Source organism: Eptatretus burgeri, chromosome 11 (genome assembly GCF_056783735.1).
Source record: "Eptatretus burgeri isolate ZD-2024b chromosome 11, Ebu_testis_v1, whole genome shotgun sequence".
In the NCBI taxonomy this organism is placed as follows: domain Eukaryota; kingdom Metazoa; phylum Chordata; class Myxini; order Myxiniformes; family Myxinidae; genus Eptatretus; species Eptatretus burgeri.
Window position 1 is genome coordinate 69,815,216 of NC_140971.1, and position 26,513 is coordinate 69,841,728.

General features: G+C 41.9%; 2 protein-coding genes across 8 annotated transcripts in view; one reads left to right on the plus strand and one right to left on the minus strand.

Moving 5' to 3' along the window:
- LOC147017321 (uncharacterized) overlaps nucleotides 1-13,244 on the plus strand; it is an 87,149-nt gene extending 73,905 nt beyond the window's left edge. For both annotated transcript variants that reach the window (XM_085846840.1, XM_085846839.1), the window contains exons 3-4: nucleotides 2,080-2,204; nucleotides 6,977-13,244. In XM_085846840.1, the coding sequence (XP_085702966.1) occupies nucleotides 2,080-2,204; nucleotides 6,977-9,326 (2,475 nt within the window). In that variant the 3' untranslated portion in view covers nucleotides 9,327-13,244. The remainder of the gene's footprint in view (nucleotides 1-2,079; nucleotides 2,205-6,976) is intronic.
- MTRF1L (mitochondrial translation release factor 1 like) overlaps nucleotides 1-26,513 on the minus strand; it is a 180,202-nt gene that overhangs the window by 111,823 nt on the left and 41,866 nt on the right. For 3 of the 6 annotated variants that reach the window (XR_015049440.1, XM_085846847.1, XM_085846848.1), the window contains exon 7: nucleotides 20,285-20,482. Coding sequence is in view for 5 of the 6 variants with exons in the window: in XM_085846847.1 (XP_085702973.1) it covers nucleotides 20,285-20,482 (198 nt within the window). In the remaining variant the exon portion in view is untranslated. Of the gene's footprint in view, nucleotides 1-2,236; nucleotides 2,494-17,889; nucleotides 20,483-26,513 lie in introns of those variants that run through there. The other 3 variants (XM_085846849.1, XM_085846851.1, XM_085846850.1) reach the window with 3 other exon arrangements.

The window sequence follows — 26,513 nt, forward strand, 5'->3', positions numbered from 1 at the left end:
CAACTAGTATGTGTGTAAAATAGACACATCCATAGAGCGTGTTCTGGAAAGACCTGAACAACTTCGGTTGTTAATATTGTCGTGGAGTTGGTGGTCCAGGTTAAACCCTCCAACCCAAACTGTGGTGATGGGTGGTCAACACCACCAGCCTGGATAGCCAATAGGAGGTGGACACTGATCCTCAGAGATTATAACACGTGCACGAGGGGCGGGGTGCAATGGCAGAGCGACCTGGCAGGGGGAAGCACAGCACAGGGGAGTTTATACTCAAACCCCATGACAAATATATGTACACAACATAAATAACTATGGAATTTCACGAAAATAGACGCATATTTACAAACGACAATAATCAGAATATAATAATGTTGTTCATCTTTCGGCTGCTCCCATTAGGGGTCGCCACAGCGGATCATCCGTTATGATCCGCATACTGATTTGGCACAGGTTTTACGCCGGATGCCCTTCCTGACGCAACCCTGGTCGCCTCTTATGACACAGGGATAAGGATGGGGTTTCACCATGATTCCAGGCTGCCCTACACCCTCTCATAGCGCGGCTCAGCACAGAGCTCCCACCCTCAAGCGATCCTCCAACCCAAGCCTCCAAGTAGCTGGATTACAGGCGTACGCCACTACGCCCGGTAATCAGAATATAATAATATGTAAGGTAAACTAAAGTCTAAGTCAAGGTGCCTCTACACACAGACTTAAATACAGACATGGGGAAATGAAATAAAATAAAATCCTTCCTTTATTCTGGCACTAAGCTTGATACAGAGATGGTCTTTATGAAGGTGGAATTGAGGCGCTTCGTTTCGCACGTGTAGACCCATACAAAATGGCGCTGAGCCACTCTCTTGCAGTGGGAACGATCATCAGGTAATTTGTGAGCAGTATTCAACACCAAGGCTCAGAGACCCTGTGCAGCTGCTTCGTGCGTCAATAGTCCTCACCGACCCACTGTTTGACATACACAAGGCTCCAAAGTCCGTCTCTCATGACCCAACCAAGAACCAATGGCCAACGTCTTGCTCAGTAAGCCAGCCAAATTGCCTCAGCACGAATACAAGAATTGTGCCATCTTCTTCATGTGTCGAAGGAAAGCCAGCTGTAAAGCCCTGTTCTTACAGGCCATCTCCGAGCTACGCTCTTTCTCGACCTCACCGTGTGCGTCCCTCACTCTGCACTCATGCGTTCCTCCTTGCTATGAGCTGCTTCTCTGTCCTCTCTGATCGCCTGCCTCCTACACACTCTTTTTCCTCCTGCCATTCACGTCACGCCCATCATCAGACTTGGGGGCGTGACTTCGCCCATCACCCTTGGAGGCGGGGCTTCTTCCTACTTGGTCATGCAGCCCGGTTGTAATACAAAAAAATAGGGAAAAAATCACAGGGGTGTAATTACATACGGGGGAACATATCCTTAATCCCTATCTAATTGACACTGCACCACCCCCGTGGTGACACGTAACACTTAAGCTCACAGTTTCCCTGCTTAATTACATTGAGATGTCTCCTTCACATCCACGGACCAAACAACTCTGTTCAATCCTAACTGTCGCATTAAATTCCTCCATCTACCTCTCCAACCATAACAATATATTGAGAACTACAAATGATACAATGATACAGAAGCTCATAAAGTTTTGTGCACACCATCAATACACTTCCATGTGAGCTCGGTTTGTCACGCGCAGGACGTAAAAGTGGTACACGAGTTCTTGCCAAGTTTGGCTCAGCATGTTTGCATCCACCAGTGTGCATGCAGCTGTGATCCGAGAACGAAGATCCTGCAGGTTTGCCACCTTGGTGTTGCAGACAACATCTTTGACAAACCCCTCCAGAATAAAAATCAAGGGGGGTTATGTCTGGTGATCGTCAAATAGTCGAGTCAACATTACATGTATGAAGTTGATATTCTGAGTTTCTTGCATTTATTGATACAATCTTTGGACACGTGTATTTATGTCAATGCATAGAATAAAGAAATTTATGAACATTTGATGAAAGTCTAAATGATGTGGTACAAAGCAATGGAAGTATCATTCTGAGGATGTCAAACTGACTGCATGTGACAGAGAATGCGAGTGAGAACCATCCAGGGAAGCGTGTACACCAGTAGGAGTGGGATGAAGTTCTCCGGTCGCTCGTCCGAGAAGCTGCTTGTGGCCGATTCCAACGTGGTGTTGTGTGGCTCGTATAGGTAAATGAGTGCACAGGCATTGCTAAAAATGCAAAGCATAATCACAGCACCTACAGCTACTGCACACTCACAAATTGTTTCATTAAATAAAAATTTTTTCAAAAACATTTCTTTAGATTTAGACAAGATAGTGCAGTCAGTGGTGTCATGGTAAGAGCGTCCGCTCCGAGTTTGGTGGTTCAAACCCTGGCCGAGTCATACCAAAGAATTTAAAAATGGTACGTGCTGCTTTTCTTGCTTGACGTTCAGCATTTCAAAGGATAAGAGCACGGACAATCCACCAAGGTTGCTGGCATTCATGGGAGGAGGAAATTCATTATTAGGAAATGCTATACCATTGTTATGGTGTTGCTGGTACGCAGGGTGCCCTAGGGAGTGACGGCACTTTCCAAAGCTCAATGGCTGTGTTTGTCTTGTCTTACAGTTCTGTGTTGTGTCTCGTGTATTCAGTTGTATGTTCCTTCTATGTGTGCGAGATGTGTGTCGCAGCTCCACTCATGTAAAAACACAACCACTGAGTTTAATCATGCAAAAAAAATTTTTTTTAATTTAAATCGACAAAATATTGCATTTCATATTTTTAGTTTCTGTCAAAGTTCGCTGTACGTAGTGTCAGGTGTGAACTTCAACAAGCATAAGGGACAAAGATAAATTCAGTGAACTGTCAAACATTCAATTTATGTTCGCTTTTGCATTTAGATACAGTTTTCTTAGTCACTACAAACATTTCCTTCAAGTTTCAACAGTTAAATTATATAAACAACATCCAGACTGGTGGTTGCTGAATTAACACCAGGTGGGGTTGACTCAGCCTGTCATCCTTCCGAGGTTGGCGAAATGAGTACCCAGTGTACTGGTAATGGGGCACAGTATCAGCGGGAAGAAGAACAACAAGAACGGGAACGAGAACAAGACCAAGAACGAGAACAAGAAGAAGAACAAGGAGAAGAAGAACAAGAAGAAGAACTGGTGGTAACCTTAACACAAAAGTCTGAGTTTGACGTTGCCATTGCCATCTTATCAACGTCTCTCATGGTGCAATGATCTGATCCAAATCCCATATACTCCGTTCATTTAATGTCTACCACTATCCATCCGACATGTGATCGATGTAAATCTCCGCAAAGACTCTGAGATCACTGTTGAAAAAAAACAAAAACACTTTTCTGAACAAGTCACAAATGACATTTGCATATGCCGTGTTCAAATGTGCAGAGAACTGTCCAAACCGCACGGAACAGTGTCCCAGGGCCTCGCTAAATCACCAATCGCTTAATTTTGAGGTTGGTCTGATTATTATTTACATTCAAGTCTTTGCTGCAGATCATGATGCTTGGAGCCCAGGTTCAAATCAAATATAATGTGTGGTTTTGTCTTCATGGTTACAATTCATACAAAAGTACAATTAGATTTTCCTCATTATGTCTTATAAGACCTATTGCCTTTTCCCCTTATCCTACATGTATTGAATGTACAAGTTTCACTGTGAGCCTTAGAAACAAAGAAAAAGAAAAAGGTAAATAAATGTAGTTGAAAGCACAAGGCAGACCGGTACATGGCAGATTCATATCCTCACGGTTGGTACGTACAAACCATGTCTAACCCATTTACATTGACACAAATAAATTGATGGGTAACAACCTTCTCACATTAATGTCATGCACAGTGATGTTGCAATTATCCGAATGACAATTAATTATGAAAATGGTAACAAGTACTAGGGTGACAGTAAATAGGGTCAGTCAGAAGTTGTAAATTCGACTTATTATTAATATAAACGTCGAACTTGTCGAATAATGATTTCAAAAGTACCGTACTGGCAGTTTGGGCATTGAAATCACGTGGTGATTAGTTAAACAAGAATAATGTTACTTGTGTTATCGATTTCAGTTGAACATGAAGAGAACACCGAACCGCTTTATAGAATCGTAGACAAAAAAAACCAACTTGTCCCTGTTTATCATTGGATGACCGATCATACAAAGGAGACGTTAGATCTGTTGCGCTCACATCGAAGACAGATCAGTGGCCTCTGCTTTTTGTCTCCTCGCATGCGGTCTGGCTCCTCTGCTTTCTTAGTCCTCCGACACTATCCTGCTCTTCCAGGAAAGACCTGTTCATCCAGTAACCCAGTCCTGGTTAAACTCAAAATCCAGACTCACTACATGTCAACTCTTCATTTATTTATTTATTTTAAACCTCTTTTCTTGCATTTGTGGAATCCTCCCCACCACCCCTACTCATTCCAAGGCTGATAATTCTCACTCTTCAAGCAGCACTGCACTATCATCCCATGTCTTTCCCCAACCCTACCCACAATCTTTGCTACTTGTATTAACCGAACCGAAACCAACCATTACTTTGCAGGTTACCACATTTTTCTGTTGCTGTTCATTCATTCCGTTGCTTGGTGTGTGCAACTGTGGCTCCACTGTCAGTTGTTACTGTTTTACCCTCTGTCATCATGCTCTTCCATGAGCAACGATGTTATCCTACTATAATATGGAATAGGCAAAGCCTTGAAGCGAACGTAAAATTCTTCTTACATTCGATGCTGCAATTTCCGGTTACTTCGGCCTGGATTCGGGATCAGCGATCAAATAATGTAAATCATGATTAAAAATTATTTTTTGATGATGCGGGAGATATCTTTATTAAAATCACTGGAGGAAATATACACCATGTCTGATATTTGGGTCTTTCATGTCTCCGACGATGCGTTTATCTCCCGGGACGCATCATTCCCCACGACAAAAACCGGAAGCAAAAGGGTCATAGCAGACGACACGGATTCCAAATTGCCTGGGTATTGTGTTGTTGTTGTTGTTGTTGTTTCTTATTCTCTCATGTGCACGCGTTGAGTATGAAGCTCACTACGTTCGCAATTAAAGAAGGCAATTCTCTGCTTGTGTATATGTTTGAAAAACAGACAAAAAAAACCCCTCCAAAAACAGCACTGGGTCGATCGACACCAAATTTTGTATATGTGCTGGTAGTATACCCAGGGTCAGGTCATGGGCACAATAAATAAATACATGCTGGTCATATACCCCCTCCCCCCTTGACTTATGACTTTTACCTGCACACGTCACAGAGCAAGTGGCTTCCTGACCTTCGCTGCAGACCGGGGGGGGGGCTGGATTATTAGCCACGGCATATAATATATCTCCCTCCCCCCCTCCCCTACAGGATGCTCTCAAATCAAAAGGAGTGGGTGTCTCTCAAATCAAAAGGAGTGGGTGTCTCTCACAAACTAGAGAGTTCATAGAACAAACCTTACCCCACAGTCTTGAGAAAAGACATGGGAAGGGCCTTTTCAACTCTTGGTTTGTGTTTCCGAGAATGATACACATTTTCCTACGAGCCACCATTTTGTCTGCACCTTGATATTCCCCAACACTGAGAGTGTGAGCGGAAAATTTGATTGGTGGAGATGGTGTAAAAGGGCAAAAAGGGCATACATTTTTGTCCAAACACTGATGAACTGGAGGTTTTTGGAAGTGCCAACAAGGTGTTCTGTGTTCTGCAGTGTTCAAGTAGATAATTAAACATAAAGGTTTTAAGCGCTATAGAAAAAAAAAAATTTTTTGTAAGTTTACCGCTGTTGATTCACTATCTTTTACACCACCTTATTTAACATGTTAAAAATTAGTTCTTCCGGCCTGTTGTATGTATCCTTTATAACGTCGCTAAAAACTAATTTTTCTATTTGGAATGATTTTCAATATTGTTTGACTGCCAGACACTCAAACTAAAAAAAAATACCTTGCTCTTTGCACATGCACACTTGGGGTGAGATCCATCCAATTTGCCAAATTCAGAATCAAAGTACTGCTAAACTGCAGGTTTGTGTTCTACAGTGTTAAAATATAAAACAAAGTTGAAATTAAGTAGTTCCTCCATCATACAAGTAGACCGGTGTCTGTAGACAGAGACAGTAAACCAATTGCTTAAGCCCGCTTCGCACATGGTGTAAAAATGGAGGCAGGTTTGACAGCAGACTTGCACAATATAAATGAAGACACATCGTGCAGTATAAAGGATAATGTTTAAATACACAAATACACTTTCAAGATGTACAGAGCATCTCTTGTGGTGCCAAGTTGTTCACACTTGTGCTTTATCATCACTGCACTGAAAATTTAGATTTCTCAGTTATATTTCTGTGTGTATATATATATATATATATATATATATATATATATATATATATATATATATATATATATATATATATATATATATATATATATATATATATATATATATATATATATATATATATATATATATATATATATATATATATATATATATATATATATATATATATTGATTGTATATCACTGTTATATATAAATAAATTAACCCTTTCAGTTCAGAAATTAGAATGTCAATATAATAAGCAAAAAATAAAAGTGGCTTTTAGATATGCTATTGCTTTCCACATCATAGGATCACTGCAGGTAATTCATCCTTTAAAATCTCTATGCATATTGCTGTTGCTTATATTGATAAAGTACAATATTGATTGTATCAAAAAATGTTTGCATTAGTAAGGCATACACTAACATTAAGAGTTGAACAACACTTGCACATATTTGTAGAAAATTCAGGAAGGGGGAAGGAGAAACTTATTGTACTCCTGATGAAAAAAGGGCAGAAGCAAATTTGGGAATCCCATTCACCTGACATGCTTATTCAACATTGACAACAAAACGTATGTTCACCATTCCCTCATGTTACCTCTTCCCCAAATCCTCTAATCACAGCTTTACTTGGGCATACGAAAAGATCAACCGCAGCATCGTTCACATCTTCACCGGAGAAGTGGTGGAGATCTTTGACGAGGAGTTCCGTGTGCTGTATGGACAATCTACCCCCTTGGAGGGCCACATGCAAAGCGACACAGTTCAACTCAAGGATGGAATGTTCAACTACATGAAACCAATGGTCATGAATCCAAATGACAGAAAACATCAACCACTGTACAACATGTACAGATCTCCGACCAGCTCTTACTCATCCAGGCAGGGCACTGCTTTATACAACAATATGAGTAACCAGGAACATCGGGATTACCTTTCAGACTCGTTCCGCAGGGTGGATGGGAGGATGCAAAACCGTCAGCAAAGTTACGAAAGATTGAACACGCTCGGAGATCAAACAAAAATTTCAGTGGGCATGGGCTCTCGATACGGATCATGCTATCTCAATCAGGAGACAGATCAAGATGCTTGGAAAAAGAGGCACAGCTATGCGGGAGAGCAGCTGGAAAAGTTGCTACGGCAAAGCTCAGGAACATTGGAAAATCGTAGCCAATTAGGAGGCAGGTTATATGGCAACGTTCTGCATGATCACGATGCACAAAAAAACACACATCTCTTCAGGCATAGCTCCTTCATAGATCCAAAGTTTACGTTGAGAGATCAATCATTCAGGCCTGCAGATTCATACCAGAGCAACCTTGAAGCAGAGCAAAACAGGAGCATCTTCTCATCTTACAACAGGAACCCAAGCAACATGGTGTCTTTATCGAGAGAGGTCCGTCATGGTTCACACCTCCACAGCAACTTCAACATGGAGAAATACAATGTTGAGCAGCCCTATCTCTGTGACAAATCCCCAACGGAAACCCACTTCAGGGAGTTAGAGTTTGCTAGGCAGCCCTTAAAGGATGCTTCAAGAGTTTGCAATGACTCCAGAGACACAGGAGTTCACAATGGAAATGCAAAGGAATATCTTCGGAACATTAGGTTGGACTCATTCCTTGGAGACAAAGCTAGCAATAATGACAATAGCTATTTGGGTCTTGGATTTACAAATCGAATGAAAGATGGTGATGACAGCACTATAAATAGTGGCTTCACAAGAAATCAAAGAATTTACTCAACATTACCTCACAAAATGAGTCACCATATATCATCTACATCAAACATTGATAGATATCTTGCTGGAAACACAAATGAACGATCACTTATGCGGACATCATCATTTGTGAACAGGAGCAGCCAACTGCTGCCTGGCTTGGAAAGGAGTTCAGAGGTAGACCTAAGGACATTTGGGAAAGAAACTGCTACAATGACGGCGAGAATAAATCGTTTTCAAAACAATATTGATTCTGGCAGTACTACTCGTACACGTCTACCTCTTTCTTCCGAGAGTGAACAGGCAATGGCATTCGGGTCTGTGAGTCCCAGGACAGCAATGGGAAGTGGTGAGAGACCAAATGGACCACAAAAACAAAGAACAGAGAGCAACAGTTTTATGGATGCAACACATTCAACGTTATCAGTTCCATCTTTAACGGACTTGAACAAGAATCCAGAAAGTATGGATGAGGACAAGGCAGATGACACTCGGTTTGAACGACTAAAACGCTCTTTAAAGCTCAAGAAAATTTTTAATAACCTGTCGTCAGAGAAGTATATAGGTGACAATAGTGGAGACCAGAGTCCCATGGAACAAAGGAAAAACCACAGAGGGTCAGGGACATTGGCCCAGCACTCAGATGGAGATCAACAAAGTCTGAAAACATGTGACTCAATGTCCCACTTGAGCACGAGCAAAGAATCCATTTCTCCAACTCCCATCAACATAAGAAGTGGACAGGCCTCTTTGAGAGAAAAACCATCTACATTGCAGGCAGCTGGTACATCTCCAGATTCTCCAGGCTGTCAATCTTTTCCTGGTAAAAGCACAGGGGCAATAGGATCAACACTTGGGGTTCAGACGCATGATAAGAATGATGCAATAGAGAGCAACAATTCTGACAATATTTCTGAAGAAGGAAAATCACAGCAGCTCCTGGAACGGATAAACAGCATGCGCAAAGACAAACGAGTATACAGCAGATTTGAAGTCTTTTGTCAACCGGAAGAGGGGCAAGACAAAGGCCCGACTCGCATGGGGAGCTTTCCAAGACAAGTAGTTAGAACTAGTCATTTGCAAAGCAGTGCTCCTCGAACATCCTACTATGGGCAAGGTTCGTACAGCAGTCGGCCCTTTGGCAGCTCAGCCTATACTGGGGTAACAGATTTGGGAGAACAGACGGGCAAAAATGAGCGACGTCTTAACAAGTTTATGCAGAGATTGAGCTTCCCATTTAGGCCCAAAAAGTGAGTGTGAAATGCCCATAGTTGGACATAGCAAATATTTGTGAATAGCAAGTGGTGGGTCACTGGGCTTGTGTGGTCGATAAACCAGAGCAGAGTTCCTCCAAAGCACATGGCCCATCCAATCTTGTGTTGCCCAAGTTTTATTCCTTATTCTGGGACAATTAGAATGTTCAACTCTGGCTCAATAAGGTCATCTCAAAATGTAACTTCTGTCAGATCAATCACAGAAGTGAAACACAAAAATGGACTTCTTACAAACTGATGGATTGAGATGTTCGTTTAAATGTTTTATACCACCCTTTGCCTGGTGTAAGGGTTGCAAAGCTTTGTGTATTTAAAATAGAACCTTTGGATGCCTTTCGGAACAAGGGTTGAGAGATATAAAATGTGAGTGAACAAAAGGGATTCTGGAATGCGTAATTGCTGGTCTATTAGAATGTATGAAGGGGAAAGGTTTAAATGGATAAGGATTGACAGCAAAGCAGGTGATTGTTTTTGTAAATCTCCACATGATGCATGATGGAAGAGTGTGAAATAGGATAGAATGAGGAATTAAAAAAATAAAATAAAAGACTTGAGAGGTATAAAAATAAACCAGAACTAGTTTGTGTGTGCACTTTGCTGACGAATAGTGAACACCAACTCCAGTGTATAAAGAGTAAATGAATGAGAAGAGTTAGGAAGTCAGAAGGTGAGGGTTTGGGGGGCAGGGAGGGGAGTGGACTTTTAGTCTGGAGAAATTGTGCTTCAGGCTGAAAGTTTAAGATTTAATCCAACTGGATAAAGTGGACATCCACATTTGTAAAAAAAAAAATTACTATTGTACCAAACTCTGAACAAATGGATTAATGTGTAAATATTTAGCTTTACTGCAAGTTGTTCGCCACGTAGAATACAACTCAAACTTTTCTTGCCATTGATGCTCTTCTCATAAAACAGTCCATACTTGAAGTTGTCGTTTTAGCGTTAAGTGTGACCTGAATATGTTTTTACTTTCACTGCAAGCACTGGTAGTGTGTTCCCTTAAGAAAACAGAAATATTATTCTCATGAGATTATGAGATTCTCACATTTCTATGAAATAAATTTGATAAATCAAAGGAGGTATTTGTAAGAGTATTTTATGGATCACTAGCAGGGGTACCTGGCATTGCCTGGTGCTGTTCTAATGTTGTTGGCATTTAAAAGAAATCAAAATTTGTTTCTTTTCTATTTTTTGAGGGGGCCTAAAACACTAACCACGAGGGAATGGGATCAGGGATCATTTAATATTACCTTTGACAAAGCTACAAAGGTTTAGGCACGACAGAGCGATTTAAAAAAAAAAAATCAAACTTTAAAAAAAATTGTTTTGGTCTAAAACACTCTCCAGCACTCACTGACAAACTATGAAAGTTTGACGAATATCCGTTTGGCCATCTCTGATACAAATGGCAACACAAACAGACATCTCTCTTATGGTATAGATATAACCAACATTGGATTTGTGTATTTAAGCTCAGGTCTTTGTACCTTAACTCAAGACAGAGCAATCAGCCAAACTTACATCAATGATAGCCCATTAGAAAAAGGAAGTGGCTTGAAAAGGTACAAGTTGGACATGTTTACCTAGAATTCAGTTGGCAATTTTTTTTCTGAAAGTAATGTGATATGCATGACCAAATTGTAATTGCAAGCTTTCTGATAGCAAACAAACAATGCCATTATATTAAGCCTTTGAGGTTTTTCTAAGAAGGCCAGGAAATGAAAGTGCAGAAGACATTCACAGAAATAGATTTTGTTTCAGACAAATGCAATAGCCTCCAGGTAAAACTTAAAGTGGATTTGGTGATCCCGTCACTCCATAGCAGTCTCACACTTCTTTCATCAACACTTTTACTATATTTGAGTCAGGCAATTTTTTTGTTCGTAAATAATCTGCTTTGAAAGGCTACCTTCTTCTTTCGTATACAGCACAAGTTGCGGGGTTGCATCATCATTGCGGCCCAGTTTAACATCCATCCGAGGGATGGCACACACATTGTTGAATCTCCCTACCTATGAAACATCGGGATGACAGTTAATTGCTGGGTCGGGATTCCAACCCAGGCTAAGCAGCTTAGAGGCGAGTGTGCGTACCTCTAGGCCATCCTGCCAGCCAAAGGCGACGTCATCCAATATGAGTAATGTATGAGCAGCTTTCCACAGTTTGTGTTCAAGCTTTCTGCACTTTTTGTACTGCACTTCACCATGGACCAAATGTCTTGGTTGATTGTGATCAGGTCCCAATCCAGAAAATGAAAAGTGGGGTTTGAGGAGGGAGTGGGTGGGGGTCTAATGGTGGGAAATTGAGGTGATAACTACATTCCGATACTTAAATGGCAATTTCGAGAAGAAAATAAATAAACAAATAAATGAAATTGCTTGTTGAGCAAGGAATTGCCGGAATAACTTTGTCATATCTCTATGATCTCTGAAAAAACAAAAATCTGGAAATCAATTTGGTTCTTATAAGTCGATAGTGCTACTGTTTCATGAGTTATAGCACTTAGTTTGGTCATGATCATAACTTGAAGTCAATCAGACTTGAAATGGCGTTTTTATCGCAATTTGAAATTTTTGACCTGACCCCCCTGACATTCGACCCCCAACCGCTAAGAAGGGTGTTGGTGAAATCCGAAGGATTCCGGCAATTAATAAATTACACCCAAAAACCTATATTACATTTACTTGTATCGCAAAGACCAAAAACTTACATTACAATTACTTATGTAGTAACATCACTAAACAGCAGTTTTTCTGATAGATAAGTTTGGGTCCACAAATTAAACATGAACAATATTTTAAAAATACTTTCCTTTTTTGTTCATGCATTGAAGAAGCAAAAAAAACAAACAAACAAAAAAAAAAAAACAGAAAGTCCACAAAGCAAATCTCAGGAACTCAAAAGTTACTCTTATAGTACTCATGGAGGAGGCAGCTTGTTTATAATGATCCTCTAATAAATAGCACTGCAATGGTGACCAAAAGGTAAGCAAAATTTCCAATGAATGTTGATTAAGGAAGCCTCCTATTGGACAGTGAACTCTAAATATATGAAGATTAATAGCATAAAATTGTGGGAGAATAAGGAGGTGCTACATTCATACCTTCAAACAGAAAAGGAGATGCAATAAAGTTTACATGAGTGGTATGGTATTCTGCATTTGCGCAATTTGGCCAAATGATTGTGCTACTCGTTGGGAGCGAGGTCCTCATTAGAAGAAGGAAGCGGAAGTTCAAGAGAGAAAGCTGGGAACCTCGTAGCTCTCTCCCAGTTTTCCGAATAGTCATCGAGCTGGCTACTTTTGGGAGCAGCACAGACTATTTTTATCCTGGTCATCGGCCAGGTATGCCGATCACCTTATGAGGGAGATAGGCACACAATAGCTTACTCGTATGAAAATGCCGTGGGATGTTTTCTGTCCACCGGCAAATGTGAGCAGGCAGGACACAAAGATTAACGTTACTTCCAACGGATGGTCCACTCATTGATGCAACACCCTCAAAAACACCAAGATATAGTTGCGTCGGCAATCAAATCCAGCCTAGACAGCTCAAAGGCAAGTATGGTACCTCTGAGCAATCCTGTCAGGGCCCAGAAGGTGGCACATTGGGAGATGAACTTGAATGTTTGCAAGTTACATGTTGGTTTTGAAAACCTGTGTTATATGCATTCTGTTTATAAAGCATGTATGCAATCATGGCTCGAGACCAATCCCTGATCATGATAAAATTAAAGTTCATCAACCTAATCGGTGTCTCGGTGAAGGTTATTACGTGCTCACTTTACCTGTCATGTTGAGTTCTTGGAAAACAAACAACGAAGAAGCCACTGTTAGAAAACCTACTGTTCAATTCTGTTTCCATTTTGTTACTGGAATAAAGTTTACTTTTGCATTTTCTGTACGTTCTCTGTTGAAGTTTTCTTTCAAGAGTTCAGCTTTGATTGATGCTGTGTAGGTAACAACTGACTGGATATCTTTTTCTCGAAGGAGTGCAGGTCTAATGAAGCAGTTTCACAAAAATTACAGGAGGGGCTATTTTATGTTTTTTGGAAAAAGTGGGGAGGAAGGTGACAGCCGCTCAAATCACAATGGTGAGCCCCTTGCTTGGTTGTGATCATATGACCAAACAACTTGATTCTAGCTTGATGGCAGAACTGCACATGTAACATCTTGGCTTGAAGATGCACCCACAGACAATAAAATTGTTATAATTTTAAACTTAAATTGTCCGCCTGACCATTCGACTGCTCTCATGCTATGTCCGGATTTCCGATTGCGCTTCCTGAACCCACAGCTCTTCATCGCCGATTGAAAGTCGGATACAAACGGTGATGCAGCACGTAGAGTTTTGGACCATTTTTTCCTTTCCCATCGTCATTATCCTTTCATCAGCTGGAAGGAAGAATAAGTTCAGTTTTGGTCAGTTTACATGAAAGCAAAAATAAACATTATGGGAAGAGAGCTGCAGCGGTGAAAACCATTCACATCGCTCCAGGAGTAAGCAGAAGGCTCCAAGGCCACATCTGCAAGGGGTTTCAAAAGAAACTGCACCGGACGAAGTATTGTGTTTTATGTGTTTGTTAATCTTCAGTGTTTGCTTCAACTGTTCAAGAATTTTCAAAATCAAATATTCTGTTACATTTGTTGTATTTGACAATAAGTACTTTTCTCTGAAAGAGCTATCTTTTTGCACGAGAGGTGTTAAAGTGTCCACTGCAGATTCTTTTGAAACACTCCGTGTTTTCAACAAAACCAACACGTTTCAAAAGAAACTGCAGTGCAAATGCATGAAATAAAACTGGGTGTTTGAGTAAATTTAAACACCCCTTCTGAAGATAACGACTTACCTTCATGAAAGGCTTATCCTTGGTCAGCCCAACTTTACCTCACAGGGATCTTTGAGGCCATTTTGATTCGGCCTACTAAAAATGCCTTGAAACAGGTCGGAATGGTTTCTGTACAATGGAGCTTCATACTCATACGTACGAATCGCTGTACACATTGCTAATCGCTTACAAAGCCAGCCGTTCCTTCTCAACTGATGTTTGTAAGCCATGGCGATGCAGTGTTTGCTTAAACCGTTTCATTGAAGTGCTTGCTTGAGTGCTTAAGCCACTTGGCGAATGCTTTACAAACTGCTTGGTTTGAACCATCTGTTTTTTAACTGCCCTCCACGTGACGGACCCAGATTGCATCTGCGGACGTCCTCCTGCAGTTTGTTACCTTCCCTGGGAGGTTGGTAGCAGGATTTGCACTCCGGCCACCACAAAGCACAATATAGTGTGTGTTTGGGTGGTGCTGAAGGGTCGTCCACCAGAAGTTGGTCTCCTCGGCTTAACCTGAGGTGGTCCCTTCGGATGGGTGCCTGGAATGTCCTCTCCCTATGAGATGGGGATGGCCAGACGGAGGCCCCTGGAGTACCGGTGGAAAGTGGACGCAGTGACACGCGGTGGTGCATGCTCCCAATGTATTGTTACAGGCCGGGGGGTCGGCCACCAACCGACCGCTCTGAACGGAGCCGCAAGTCGAGTCGGCCCGACCGATCGCCCGGAATATAGATCGCCACCCCGATAACTCCGAGCGACGGGTCCTTGTACAAGAACCGAAATACGCCAATCGGCAGATCACGTGGGGTAGGGTCGATTGCCAATCTTCAATGTACCTAAATACCCACGTGATCCAACTACCGGGGTATTCCACCCTCGACGGATCTCGTACGGAACAAACCGCCGAGGCGAGCTTGTCCGTGCGCGATTCCGAGCGGCGTAATCGCCGAGAACCGTCGGTCCAAATGTCCCCCTATTACGGCAAACCAACGGCTTTCTAACTCCCAACACACGAAATGTTCAGTAAATGAGGGAATGGACGCAACGAGCAGGTTTACATTCACACAAGGACATTTATTATAATGAAACACGTATGCAATTAAATAAGGCAAAACACGTATGCAATTATGCAAGCAACAAAAGCACGACAAAAGAACGACAACCGTCTACTTATTATGTACAGTCATTCACACTTAACAGCAGTTCCTACTTATTAGACGGGCCCACGGACACACGTACGTACACACACACACACACACACACACACACACACACACACACACACACACACACACACACACACACACACACACACACACAAACGGTGGCTGAGGCCTTTAATCACGAGCTCCAGCTCGGAGGACAGGTGAGCTGAAACTCAGAGTTTGACTCGAACCTTTCCAACTCATGTGGTCTTCAACTTGTCCGGACCCGGGCTCCAGCGAGAGCGAGCTGGATCCAATCGCCGCGATCCTTCCCGAGCTCCCGCGAATCCTCCCGCGCTTCTCAACACGTGTCGGTGAGTCGAGGCGCCGATCCTTCCTGTCAATGCGTCGCTTCCCCGAGGATCCAACTCCAAGAAGAGGCTGACGTGTCGCACCAAGCCGGGAAACAAAATGGAGAACGAAAAGCTCCCCGAACCAGGAAGAAGAGGAAGAAGCCTCCACTCGCAACTCGAGCCGAACAACCGGCTCAAGTTCCTTCCAAAACAAAGCAGCAGCTGAAGCTCACTGAGCCAGCCGAAGCAAAAAGCTTCCGAAGGCCTCAAGCCAAGCAGGACCCGATGGCTGAACGACTGCTCCCTCGAAAGCAAAAACTTACTCCTCCCACGGGACTCAGCACACGAACTCTGCACACGGGACTCAGAACGGGACTCTTCACAAACTCTGCCACTGGACTCCCACGAACTCAGCCCACGAACTCAGCCCTACCATGGGACTCCCACGAACTCTTTTTGAACAAAGAAAAGATGTCCTCTTTATTCTTTGCACCCCTCCCCCGCACCCGGCGTGACTCATGCCCTCGTGATCCATCCCCCGCTCAACCACGGGTGGGAGGGAGTTGTTGACGTCACCGCAGGGTTCTTCTTCCTCTTCGCAAAAGAGGGGGAGGGACGTCTCCATTGTTCGCTCCCTAACTATTAAATCGATCCGCAGCGCATCTAATCGATTTCAAAACATTTAAACAATGGAAGGTGAGCTATCTAGGGAACATGCACTTATCGACATAGCTGACTAAGGGAACCTGTATGTTGTGTGCAATTTCATTCCAAATTCGTAACAGTATGTTTGTATTATAAATTACCGTAAGCCTCCTTCGTTTATGTGGCGTTTATGGAGCCTCACAGCTCTGAAAATGCCATAAAACTTAAAAAGAAGATCCCTCCTTCTCTATGTCTATAGGGTTCACGCGTCTTTTTTACGACGCAGCAGTGCCGAGTGAGCGATGTGGTAAGATGACGTAAACGATGAGGTATTACATATACAGTTAAGTCAACTGCTCTACCCCACGCTACGTACAGTGTTAATTAACGGGAAAATAAAATAAATAAAAGTGTGTGTGTGTGTGTGTGTGTGTGTGTGTGTGTGTGTGTGTGTGTGTGTGTGTGTGTGTGTGTGTGTGTGTGTGTGTGTGTGTGTGTGTGTGTGTGTGACAGAGAGATATAATTGTTAGGAACAGAAAATGAATAAAAGGACGTGTGTCTGTTTGTCTTTCTTGTCTTTCTATGGGCCAGTGATTTATGGGAGAGGAGAGATGCAAGTGATGGGAGGTAAGGAGGGATTAACAAGAAAGCAGTAAAAGTAAACGACCAGTGAAAACAGGCAGAAACCACTTGGTGAGCACAATGACCTTAAATGCCTGAACTGGTGAACTATCATCTCTTGCCTCAATTATATCATTGTTACTATACTGATTGCACGAGTTAATGGTCCACTGAGAAAGTAAAATAGGCATGGGCAGGGAAAGGCAACAATGTTGGATGGAGATGAAAGGATAACTATCAGAGTACTCTTCCGACGGGTTTGTGGATGTCTCACCTCAAATGAGCAATTATTTTGGAGTGTGTATTGGTAGAAACGTGAATTCAACGTAAAGTGACGATGTGGACCGTGACACGTGTTATATGTTTACCTTATAGACAACGGTGCTCTGCTCAGAAGAACTATCGTTAGTGATTAAAATGGGCAAATACACTGCCATTTCATGTCAGGTCGTTTCGTAAATGGTATCAGGCGGAGCTTCAACATTTTGTAGTCATCGTGACACCGGTAGTGGGGCAACTTAGCTAAATATAGCATAACAATTGTGCATTTTGTGAGGAAAGCACCAAATTTGGCACACCAGTAGCCTATCATATTATGAACAGATTCGGATATTGGGCCATCTCAAATTTTTGATGGCAGTGGAAAATGGCTGCCACAGCCATCAGCGGCTGAATTTGAGATGGTCCAATATCCAAATCTGTTCATAATATGATCGGCTACTGGTGTGCCAAATTTGGTGCTTTCCTCACAAAATGCACAATTGTTATGCTCAGTTGCCCCACTACGGCAATGTAAGTGTTTGTAAAGGTTAAGATGCCCTGATTAACTCCACAAAATCACCTGAGAAAACCCCAACTCAGTATTAAAGTAAAAGAAAAATAGTTTTGCTCATGTTCCACAACCACAAAGACAAACTGTATAGCCACCAAAATAAAACAATGACGATAGCAGTCCAAACTTCAAGAACTTTAATTTTGAACGAATAAATTTTTTAAAATCTAAATAAACAATAAATTCAACTAGAGAAGTAATATTTAACATCCAATCCAACAATCCGAGCGACCATTATTACTTTCTGACAGCTGGAGGTGTCGTATGCCATATGGGATGTGCAAGGGCAGATAACCAAACATTTGTGAATGATGATGCGTGGGCTTTCAAGAATGAAGAATCAAAAGTCTTGCATTTTGCTTCAAAATAACACAACCACTGTGATCACTTGAGTTGTTGGAGAAGGAAAGCACTGAAATCTCTCTCAACCTGTCATCCAGATTGGTCCAAACATTCAACAGATAGTTGGCACGAGGTCTGCCATTATTGCCTCCACCACCGAAGGTGGAAGGAGGTTATGTTTTCACCTCTGTCTGTTTGTGTGCAGGATAAATCAAGAAAATTGTGGACGGATTCGGATGAAATTTGATGGGCAGGTTCAGTGTGTGACAAGGATGAATCGATTAACCTTTGGTGAAGCACCGGAACCGGCTACTTGAATTTTTAAGTGATTCTTCACAATTGAGAAATTGGGTCAAAAACGATACATAGCGCGATATCTCAAAAGCTTATCGACGGATTCCGACAACACTTGGTGGACAGGTTGGGTGTGTGACGAGGCCAAATTAATTTGATTTTGGTGAAGAACCGAATCCAGATCTGGATACAAGAATTATTTAATTTCTAAAGCGATTCTTCACCGTTGAGAGATGGGGCCAAAAACGATATATAGCATGATATTTGAAAAAAGTATTGGGCCCGATATGTTCTCGTGGATCAGGCATTGCGTGGTGGAGGTATGCGCTCCACCGAGTGCCCTTCTCGTTAACCTCCGCCATCGAAGATCGGAGGTTACTGTTTTCACCCCTTTCTGTTTGTTACTTACGAAATCTAAAGATTTCGTAAGTATATTGATGACTTCCGTTTCTGTTTGTTTGTTTGTTTGTGTGTTTGTTATCTTGCCAAAACGAAGTTTTTGCAAGATATGTTAGTCAGCTTGTATGTTTATTTTTTATTTTTTTGTCTGTAATCACATATAAAAAATTCTGCAGAGCAGTTATCATTGGAAATTTTTGTAACTTCGCATATCAGAGGCCTATAGAGGTCCCTTTCAGTGCACAAAATTTTGAAGGTCAAAGGTCAAAGGTCAAGGTCACTTTGGCGCAAATCAGGGGAGTCGACGAAACCCTTATTTTTTGAGTAATTTTGATCGGATCGTCTTCAAACTTCATGGGAATATAGTACCTGGTCTGGCGCTCAGCTGATTAATTTTTGGTGGCGATTGGCCTTGACCTTCATGGTTAGCGCCTCAGGTCAAACATATTTGACCCCAAGGTCAAATTTTCAAGTTTTAGGAACCATATCGTGTAGTACCTCAAATTGAACACATCGATGAGTGCTTTCTAGATATGTCAAGCTTGAGACATTATGACGTAATTTGGTGATGTTATGAGGCAAACGCATATTTTTCATGGTTACTCTGTAGAACGATTCTCATCGGAATCTCTCGTAGGCAGATATTCCTCAAGGAGTCGCTCCTGGTGGATAGCAGCTCTGTTCACCTCAGTGTGACCTTAAAGAAGTCACACGTGGTCACCTTTTGGCAAGATACGGGTCACCCTGCTGGTGACATTGGTTTGTTTGTTTGTTTGTGAACAGTATTACTGAAAAACTCCTCGACGGATTTCGACGAAACTTCGTGGGGGGGTTAGGTATGGTCCAAGGATCATGCCATTATATTTTGGACTTGGTCCCCCACTCCCCCAAAAAAATTGTTAGAGAATTTTTTTTGCATTTCTACATGTTTTAAGTGATTTCCAACCCTCACCCCCCCCCCAAAAAAAAAATGTTGGAGAAAAGAACTATAACTGTCAGCACTGTTGACATCATATTTAATGAATAAGATATCAGGTTCACTTGAGTGACCCAGCAGTATTGGCGGCGGAGGTTTTGCACTCTCCCGAGTGCTCCCCCTCTAGTTGTAAGTGTGATTATCAGTGGTCATCTTGGAGCAAATGGAAAGCTTCAACATCTTTGACTATTTCTTCAATTTTGGTGCAGCCATTTGAACAAATGATAAACTTAAAAAGAAGGAAAAAGCAATGAAGGAAAGACATTATTTGTGATGGTTACACAAAGATCTTTCAAGTCAAAATGTGCTGTAGCGAACAGTTGCTTCAGCTGGCCTGTTAACATTGTTAATACTTTTCTTTTGCTTTTGTAAGCAAATAGCAAGTCCCCAAATAAAATCAAAGTCAAAACAATGAAATGAGACATCTGTTGGTGATCTTATGATGTCACTTCAGTGTGCTTTATACAAGCAGGGTTTGGTTGTTACGTGTCATTTTGCACTCACTGGATTCTTCTCCAGCAACTCCTGCAGAGCTTCCCACTCAGCGAAACGTCTCAACGCCTCCGTCATGTCGTCCAGCCGGCGATCACCACTCATAAAGCTGGCTAGGCCCTGGAAGCTGCACCCAATCCGGTGATCAGTGACACGGTCCTGAAGAAAGTTGTATGTTCGGATCTTCTCAGAGCGGCTTCGGCTGCCAACCTGTGCAAAGGATTTTGGTCCGGTTACCAGTATCAACTTGGTGTGCAGTGTGCACCTTTACAAGAAGGTGTGGATATGTCTGGACGATTTCATAATGATATTGATCGCCTCGGTTGTTGTTAACAAGGTCAGAGACGGGGGACATTCAAATGAGCTCCCACCAACCGATCATCTGTCCGTGTGCTTTGTATTTCAAAAACCGTTGAATATTTAGCTTTCGTATTGCAGATATCTCTTCCTCATCATATTATATCAACTTGATTAGATCACGGCTGTGATTGTACGAATTATATCGATATGGCAACTCTCAAGGTAACTTGGCTTGTGTATGCAATACTTCAAAAACCATTCAAAATTTAACTTTCATATTACGCAGATCTGTTCCTCATACCACCTAAAATGTGGGGGACCGAGGGTATCAGCTACTTGTAAAGATACATTTCTGTTGGCAAGTCATACATGGTACAATAAATAACGCCAAAGCACAATGATGTAGTTACGGATATGCACAGGCTTGCCCTTGCCATAAAAATATATCATTGCACAATCAAAAAACATTCAGCCTCGAGGGATGACACCAACATCATTTTCATATGTAGAGTTATGTTTGGTTCAAACATTGACGCCAGTTGATCACGAAAGTCAGGACTTTCCACATTCACCAACCATGCATCAGAACATGGGCGACGGATTGCTTTTGAAAAGTGGGGGGGGGGGGACATTGCATGTCCAGACCACGAATCCCACTTCGTGCCGGCGTGGACACAGCAAGTCTACCCTTGCAAATTCTTGATTTTATACGCTCGTTGACATGCTGTCTTCTGATCACACAAATCCCTTAAATTAATCTGACCATCTATCGACCATCTTTTTATCAAATGTAAGCAGACGGAGCGAAATTAAACATTAATCATACACATTTCAAAGTTTCAAGTGTCATCAAAGAAATACATATATATATATATATATATATATATATATATATATATATATATATATATATATATATATATATATAAAGAATTGTTTATCAAGCCTCCTTCTCAGGACCCTTGAACCGATTCACCAAACATAAACTGAAAACTAGACTGACATACAAATTGATATTACAAACGAGTTCGGTCAAGTTACCTTAAAACTTGCCAAAAATATGAACCCTCTTGTCTGCCGATCCAGTTAAAAACTTTGTAGCAATGTCTTGGGGGTCAAATGCAGTCAGACGATCTCGGTGAACATGACAGATCATGAGATGGTTGAGGCGTTGTTGGGTCATTGTGGAACGTAACCAAGTCGTCATACGTCTGAGTGCGCTGAATGACCGTTCAGCTTCGCATGAACTTGCTGGGGAAACCAATAGAAGCCTAAGAAAACGTTCTACCTGTGGGAACATTTGACGGACTTGCGGCACCATGACTACAAATATGTTACGGTCATCCTCAACAGATGAACCACTGAACTGGTTACGAAAGAAGCCAAGTTCTTGCTCTGGGGAATCCGACAGTTCGGGATACTTGCAGACTATTTGTGGTTTGAATGACCCAGACAGGACCATTTCACCCAAGTCCCTATACGCCATGAGGTCAGTTGATGTGAAGTACTCCTTCAAGTTCTCGGATGCGCTGTCGATGACTTTATGCCTGGTGTTGGCTTAATGGTTAAGGTAGTGGGCTTGGGATCCTAGGGTCCTGAGTTCAAATCCCGCTCAGCTGTTGAATTAACACCAGGTGGGGTTGACTTTGCCTGTCATCCTTCCGAGGTCGGCAAAATGAGTGCCAGCATGCTGGTATACTGTGTCGGAGTGGCGACCCGTCCAGGATTGTTCCCAATAGCCAAGGAGACTGCTTCGGCGGCACCAACGCTCTGCACAGAGTATGGTCCTAATGGATGGATGTCAATGACTTTGAAAAATTCAACTCTGTATACCTCCTCTGCAGAATTGGCAGTGTATTCCTGCGTGCCTCCATCAAGTCTCTTCGGAAGCTTGCGCTTACGAGGGAGGGTCGCTGGATCTAGTTGGCACTGCTGGAGCTTCTGTTGTGCTGCTTTGAAAACCTCCTTAAACGTCTGATCGGTACGGAGAGATTGGAGATTCTGTGCAGTTACCTTTGCAGCAGTAAGAATACCAGAGACGGTAACCTGTGAACCCTGAAGTGCCTTATTGAGGTATTCAAGGGATTGGAGAACGGGCAATGATACAAACAGACCGAGAACACACTTTCCTGATGAAAGACAGCTTCGAATACCGTTGGCTCGCGATGCCGTGTTCGTACCAAAGTCATCACTTGCTTGTTGAAGGGCATCCAGTACCGCTTCATAGTTATCCAATATCGATTTCACGGCAGGAGAAAGAGTTAACCAACGCTTCGGCCAAATTGGCCTCAGGCGTGTAGGGCAAGGAGTGTCAGCATCGTCAGTGTGGATATTCAAGTACAGATGGTTGAATTTTCCAGAGTTTTTGTAGATGTTACTGAGTACCTGGACATAATCAAGGGCGTCTCTTATGAACGTTGCAGTTTGTAGGGCTTTGAATGTAATGAGTTGGGTGACATGAGCTCCACAGTGAACATAATTGGCCAGCGGTTGGAGTTTTTTTAGCTGTGCTTGACAGCCCTTGTACTTTCCGGACATGTTGCTTGCCCCAACGTAAGTCTGCGCTCTAAGGTGTTCAATAGGGAGTTGACACCGAATTAGGACATCCTGAAGCATCTTACAAAGTGATACTCCTGTTGTTGACGATACTTGGTAGAGGCCGATGAGATCTTCTTGAACATCAAAGGAATCCGTCACATAGCGCACACACAACGACTCCTGCTCATTACCCTGAATATCTTGTGTTCCATCAGTTACGAGTCCGAACTGAGTGGACATTTCATTCACGTTACTGCAGATATTTCTGAGGATGGCATGACTCATCAACTATAGAATTTCGTTTTGAATTTCTCCACTTGTGAACGTCGTCTTCCTTGACAGCCACGTCTTGAGGTTTACATCATCCTCGGCCCGCAACTGTAAGAGCATTTTGAAATTCCCTTCAGAGGCATCCTTCCCAAGAATTGCAAAACCTTGTCGGGCTAAATATTGTAGTGAGGTGATAATCTTCAGAAGTGATGACCGTGCAGATCTTTGCTCTTCCAGCAGTTTGCTGCTCAGCTGCACATGGACACCAGGTTGACTTCTGCGACGTTTCAGATTTTCAGAGGCAAGCCTATGTGTGTTTGATCGTTCGTGTTGTCTGAATTTTCCTGTAGCCTTTTTCCAGTTACTGAAAGCCCTTTGAGACAAATGCGTTTTTTGCACAGCGGGCAAGTTGGGTAAGTTTTTCACGAGAAGCGTCCGTACAGGTGTGACAGAGTACACCGCCAATGCTCTGATCAAAACGAAGCCACGGAACATCTTTGAACCACTGTTGTTGAAACTTCAACTTTCGGTTTGGCAGTATTTGGACTGGGATACAACTGACACCATGAGGTTGAAAAGGCTGATCTGGGAAATTAGGCCGAGTACTCGCACATGCACCCTTTTCTGCTATCTTCTCCTTTGAATCGTCCACCTCTTTCTGGGAACTTGATTGCTCCAGGAGAGTGGTCGGGGATGTGCTACTTGATGCTGTCGCGAAAAACTTTCTGATATCCATATCCTCAATGAAACGAGAAGGGAATTACATTTCAGTTGAATAAATTTTGACATGTGAATTATAAGGGTTATTTTTGCGTAACAGGGCATTTTTAAGGTCAACATACTTTTGGCTCGGTCACTATACCTCCAGGCACAATGTTGACATGTGATAAGCTTTGCGTAGCACATGTATTACTAAAAGAGCGCCGATACGAGTTCAGTTGTTAATTTATCATCTGAGCTCCCAATTTAGCATTCCGTTACTCGCCTAATTCCCGGCTACGCGCTTATTACTTTTATTACTTTTGGTTAGGGTCAGATACCCTGGTATTTTATGACCTGGGATTATTAATATTCATCATTTTATTTAATCTGCATTTAATTAACCAATGAGCTAAAGTTGAGTGAGATGATTATGATGTTATTGGTTCATAGTTAGCGTCGTCGTTAAAGATTGTGTTCTTGATTTGCATACCATCAAAAGGGTTCACCAAAGGAATGAGCTAAAATCAGTTGTCATGTGAACATTTATTGGATTCGCTATATATGAGATATCCCTTATTGTCGGGTTTTCCGGCTGTGTGTGTGTGTGTGTGTGTGTGTGTGTGTGTGTGTGTGTGTGTGTGTGTGTGTGTGTGTGTGTGTGTGTGTGTGTCTGCAACGTGAGGCTCCACAGCACGAATCAGCAAACCGATTTCGATGAAACTTTGCCAACAGGTGGAATATATACTGGGAATGTGCGCGTTTGAATTTTGTTGCCTAGCAACCACCCGTTGCTGTGCAGCAGCCGAAAAACCGCGTACAGTATTTTCAATACTTGTCCTTCAGTTTTGAATGTAGAGAAACGAGACTTCGGAATTAAACACTTTGAGACATTTAGAAAATTTCACTCGAGCCGATTTTTGATTGAGGTTTTATTTATCAAATGGTAGTCCTTCAAAAATCGGGTGTCTATTTACCGTCATTTAAGGAGTGTATACAGTGTTTGTAAGGAGCTACACTGTCGTTCCACCTTCGATCTCTCCTCGATCCAAATGTTATTGACCAAAGTGAAAAGGATCCAAAATAAATGGAATCACCGGCATTTCTGTCTTTGTGGATTTCTAATATAATATGTTTATTTATTTACCAAAAACAATTCCACGACCCACACACCACCTTCAATTATTTATTTATTTACCGAAAACGATTCCCCCACCCACACACCACCTTCAATTATTTATTTATTTACCAAAAACTATTCCACGATCCACACACGACCTTATTTATTTATTTATTTATTTTCCTAAAACGATTCCACGATCTACACACCACCTTCAATTATTTATTTATTTACTGAAAACGATTCCCCACCCACACACCACCTCCAATTATTTATTTATCTAAAAGGATTCCACGATCCACACACCACCTTCAATTATTTTTTTATCAAAAACTATTCCACGATCCACAGACCACCTTCAATTATTTATTTATTTACCAAAAGCGATTCCCCACCCACACACCACCTCCAATTATTTATTTATTTACCTAAAAGGATTCCACGATCCACGCACCACCTTCAATTATTTATTTATTTACCAAAAACTATTCCATGATCCACACACCTTCAATTATTTATTTATTTACCGAAAACAATTCCACGACCCACACACCACCTTCAATTATTTATTTATCGAACACAATTCCACGATCCACACACCACCTTCAATTATTTATTTATTTACTGAAAACTATTCCACGACCCACACACAACCTCCAATTATTTATCTATTTACCGAAAACAATTCCACGACCCACACACCATCTCCAATTATTTATCGATTTACCGAAAACGATTCCACGACCCACACACCACCTCCAATTATTTATTTCTTTACCGAAAACAATTCCACGATCCATACACCACCTTCAATTATTTATTTATTTACTGAAAACGATTCCACGACCCACACACCACCTCCAATTATTTATTTCTTTACCGAAAACGATTCCCCCACCCACACACCACCTCCAATTATTTATTTATTTACCAAAAACTATTCCACGATCCACACACCACCTTATTTATTTATTTATTTACCTAAAACGATTCCATGATCCACACACCACCTTCAATTATTTATTTATTTACCAAAAACTATTCCACGATCAACACCACCTTCAATTATTTATTTGCCGAAAACGATTCCACGACCCACACACAACCTCCAATTATTTATCTATTTACCGAAAACAATTCCACGACCCACACACCATCTCCAATTATTTATCGATTTACCGAAAACGATTCCACGACCCACACACCACCTCCAATTATTTATTTCTTTACCGAAAACAATTCCACGATCCATACACCACCTTCAATTATTTATTTATTTACTGAAAACGATTCCACGACCCACACACCACCTCC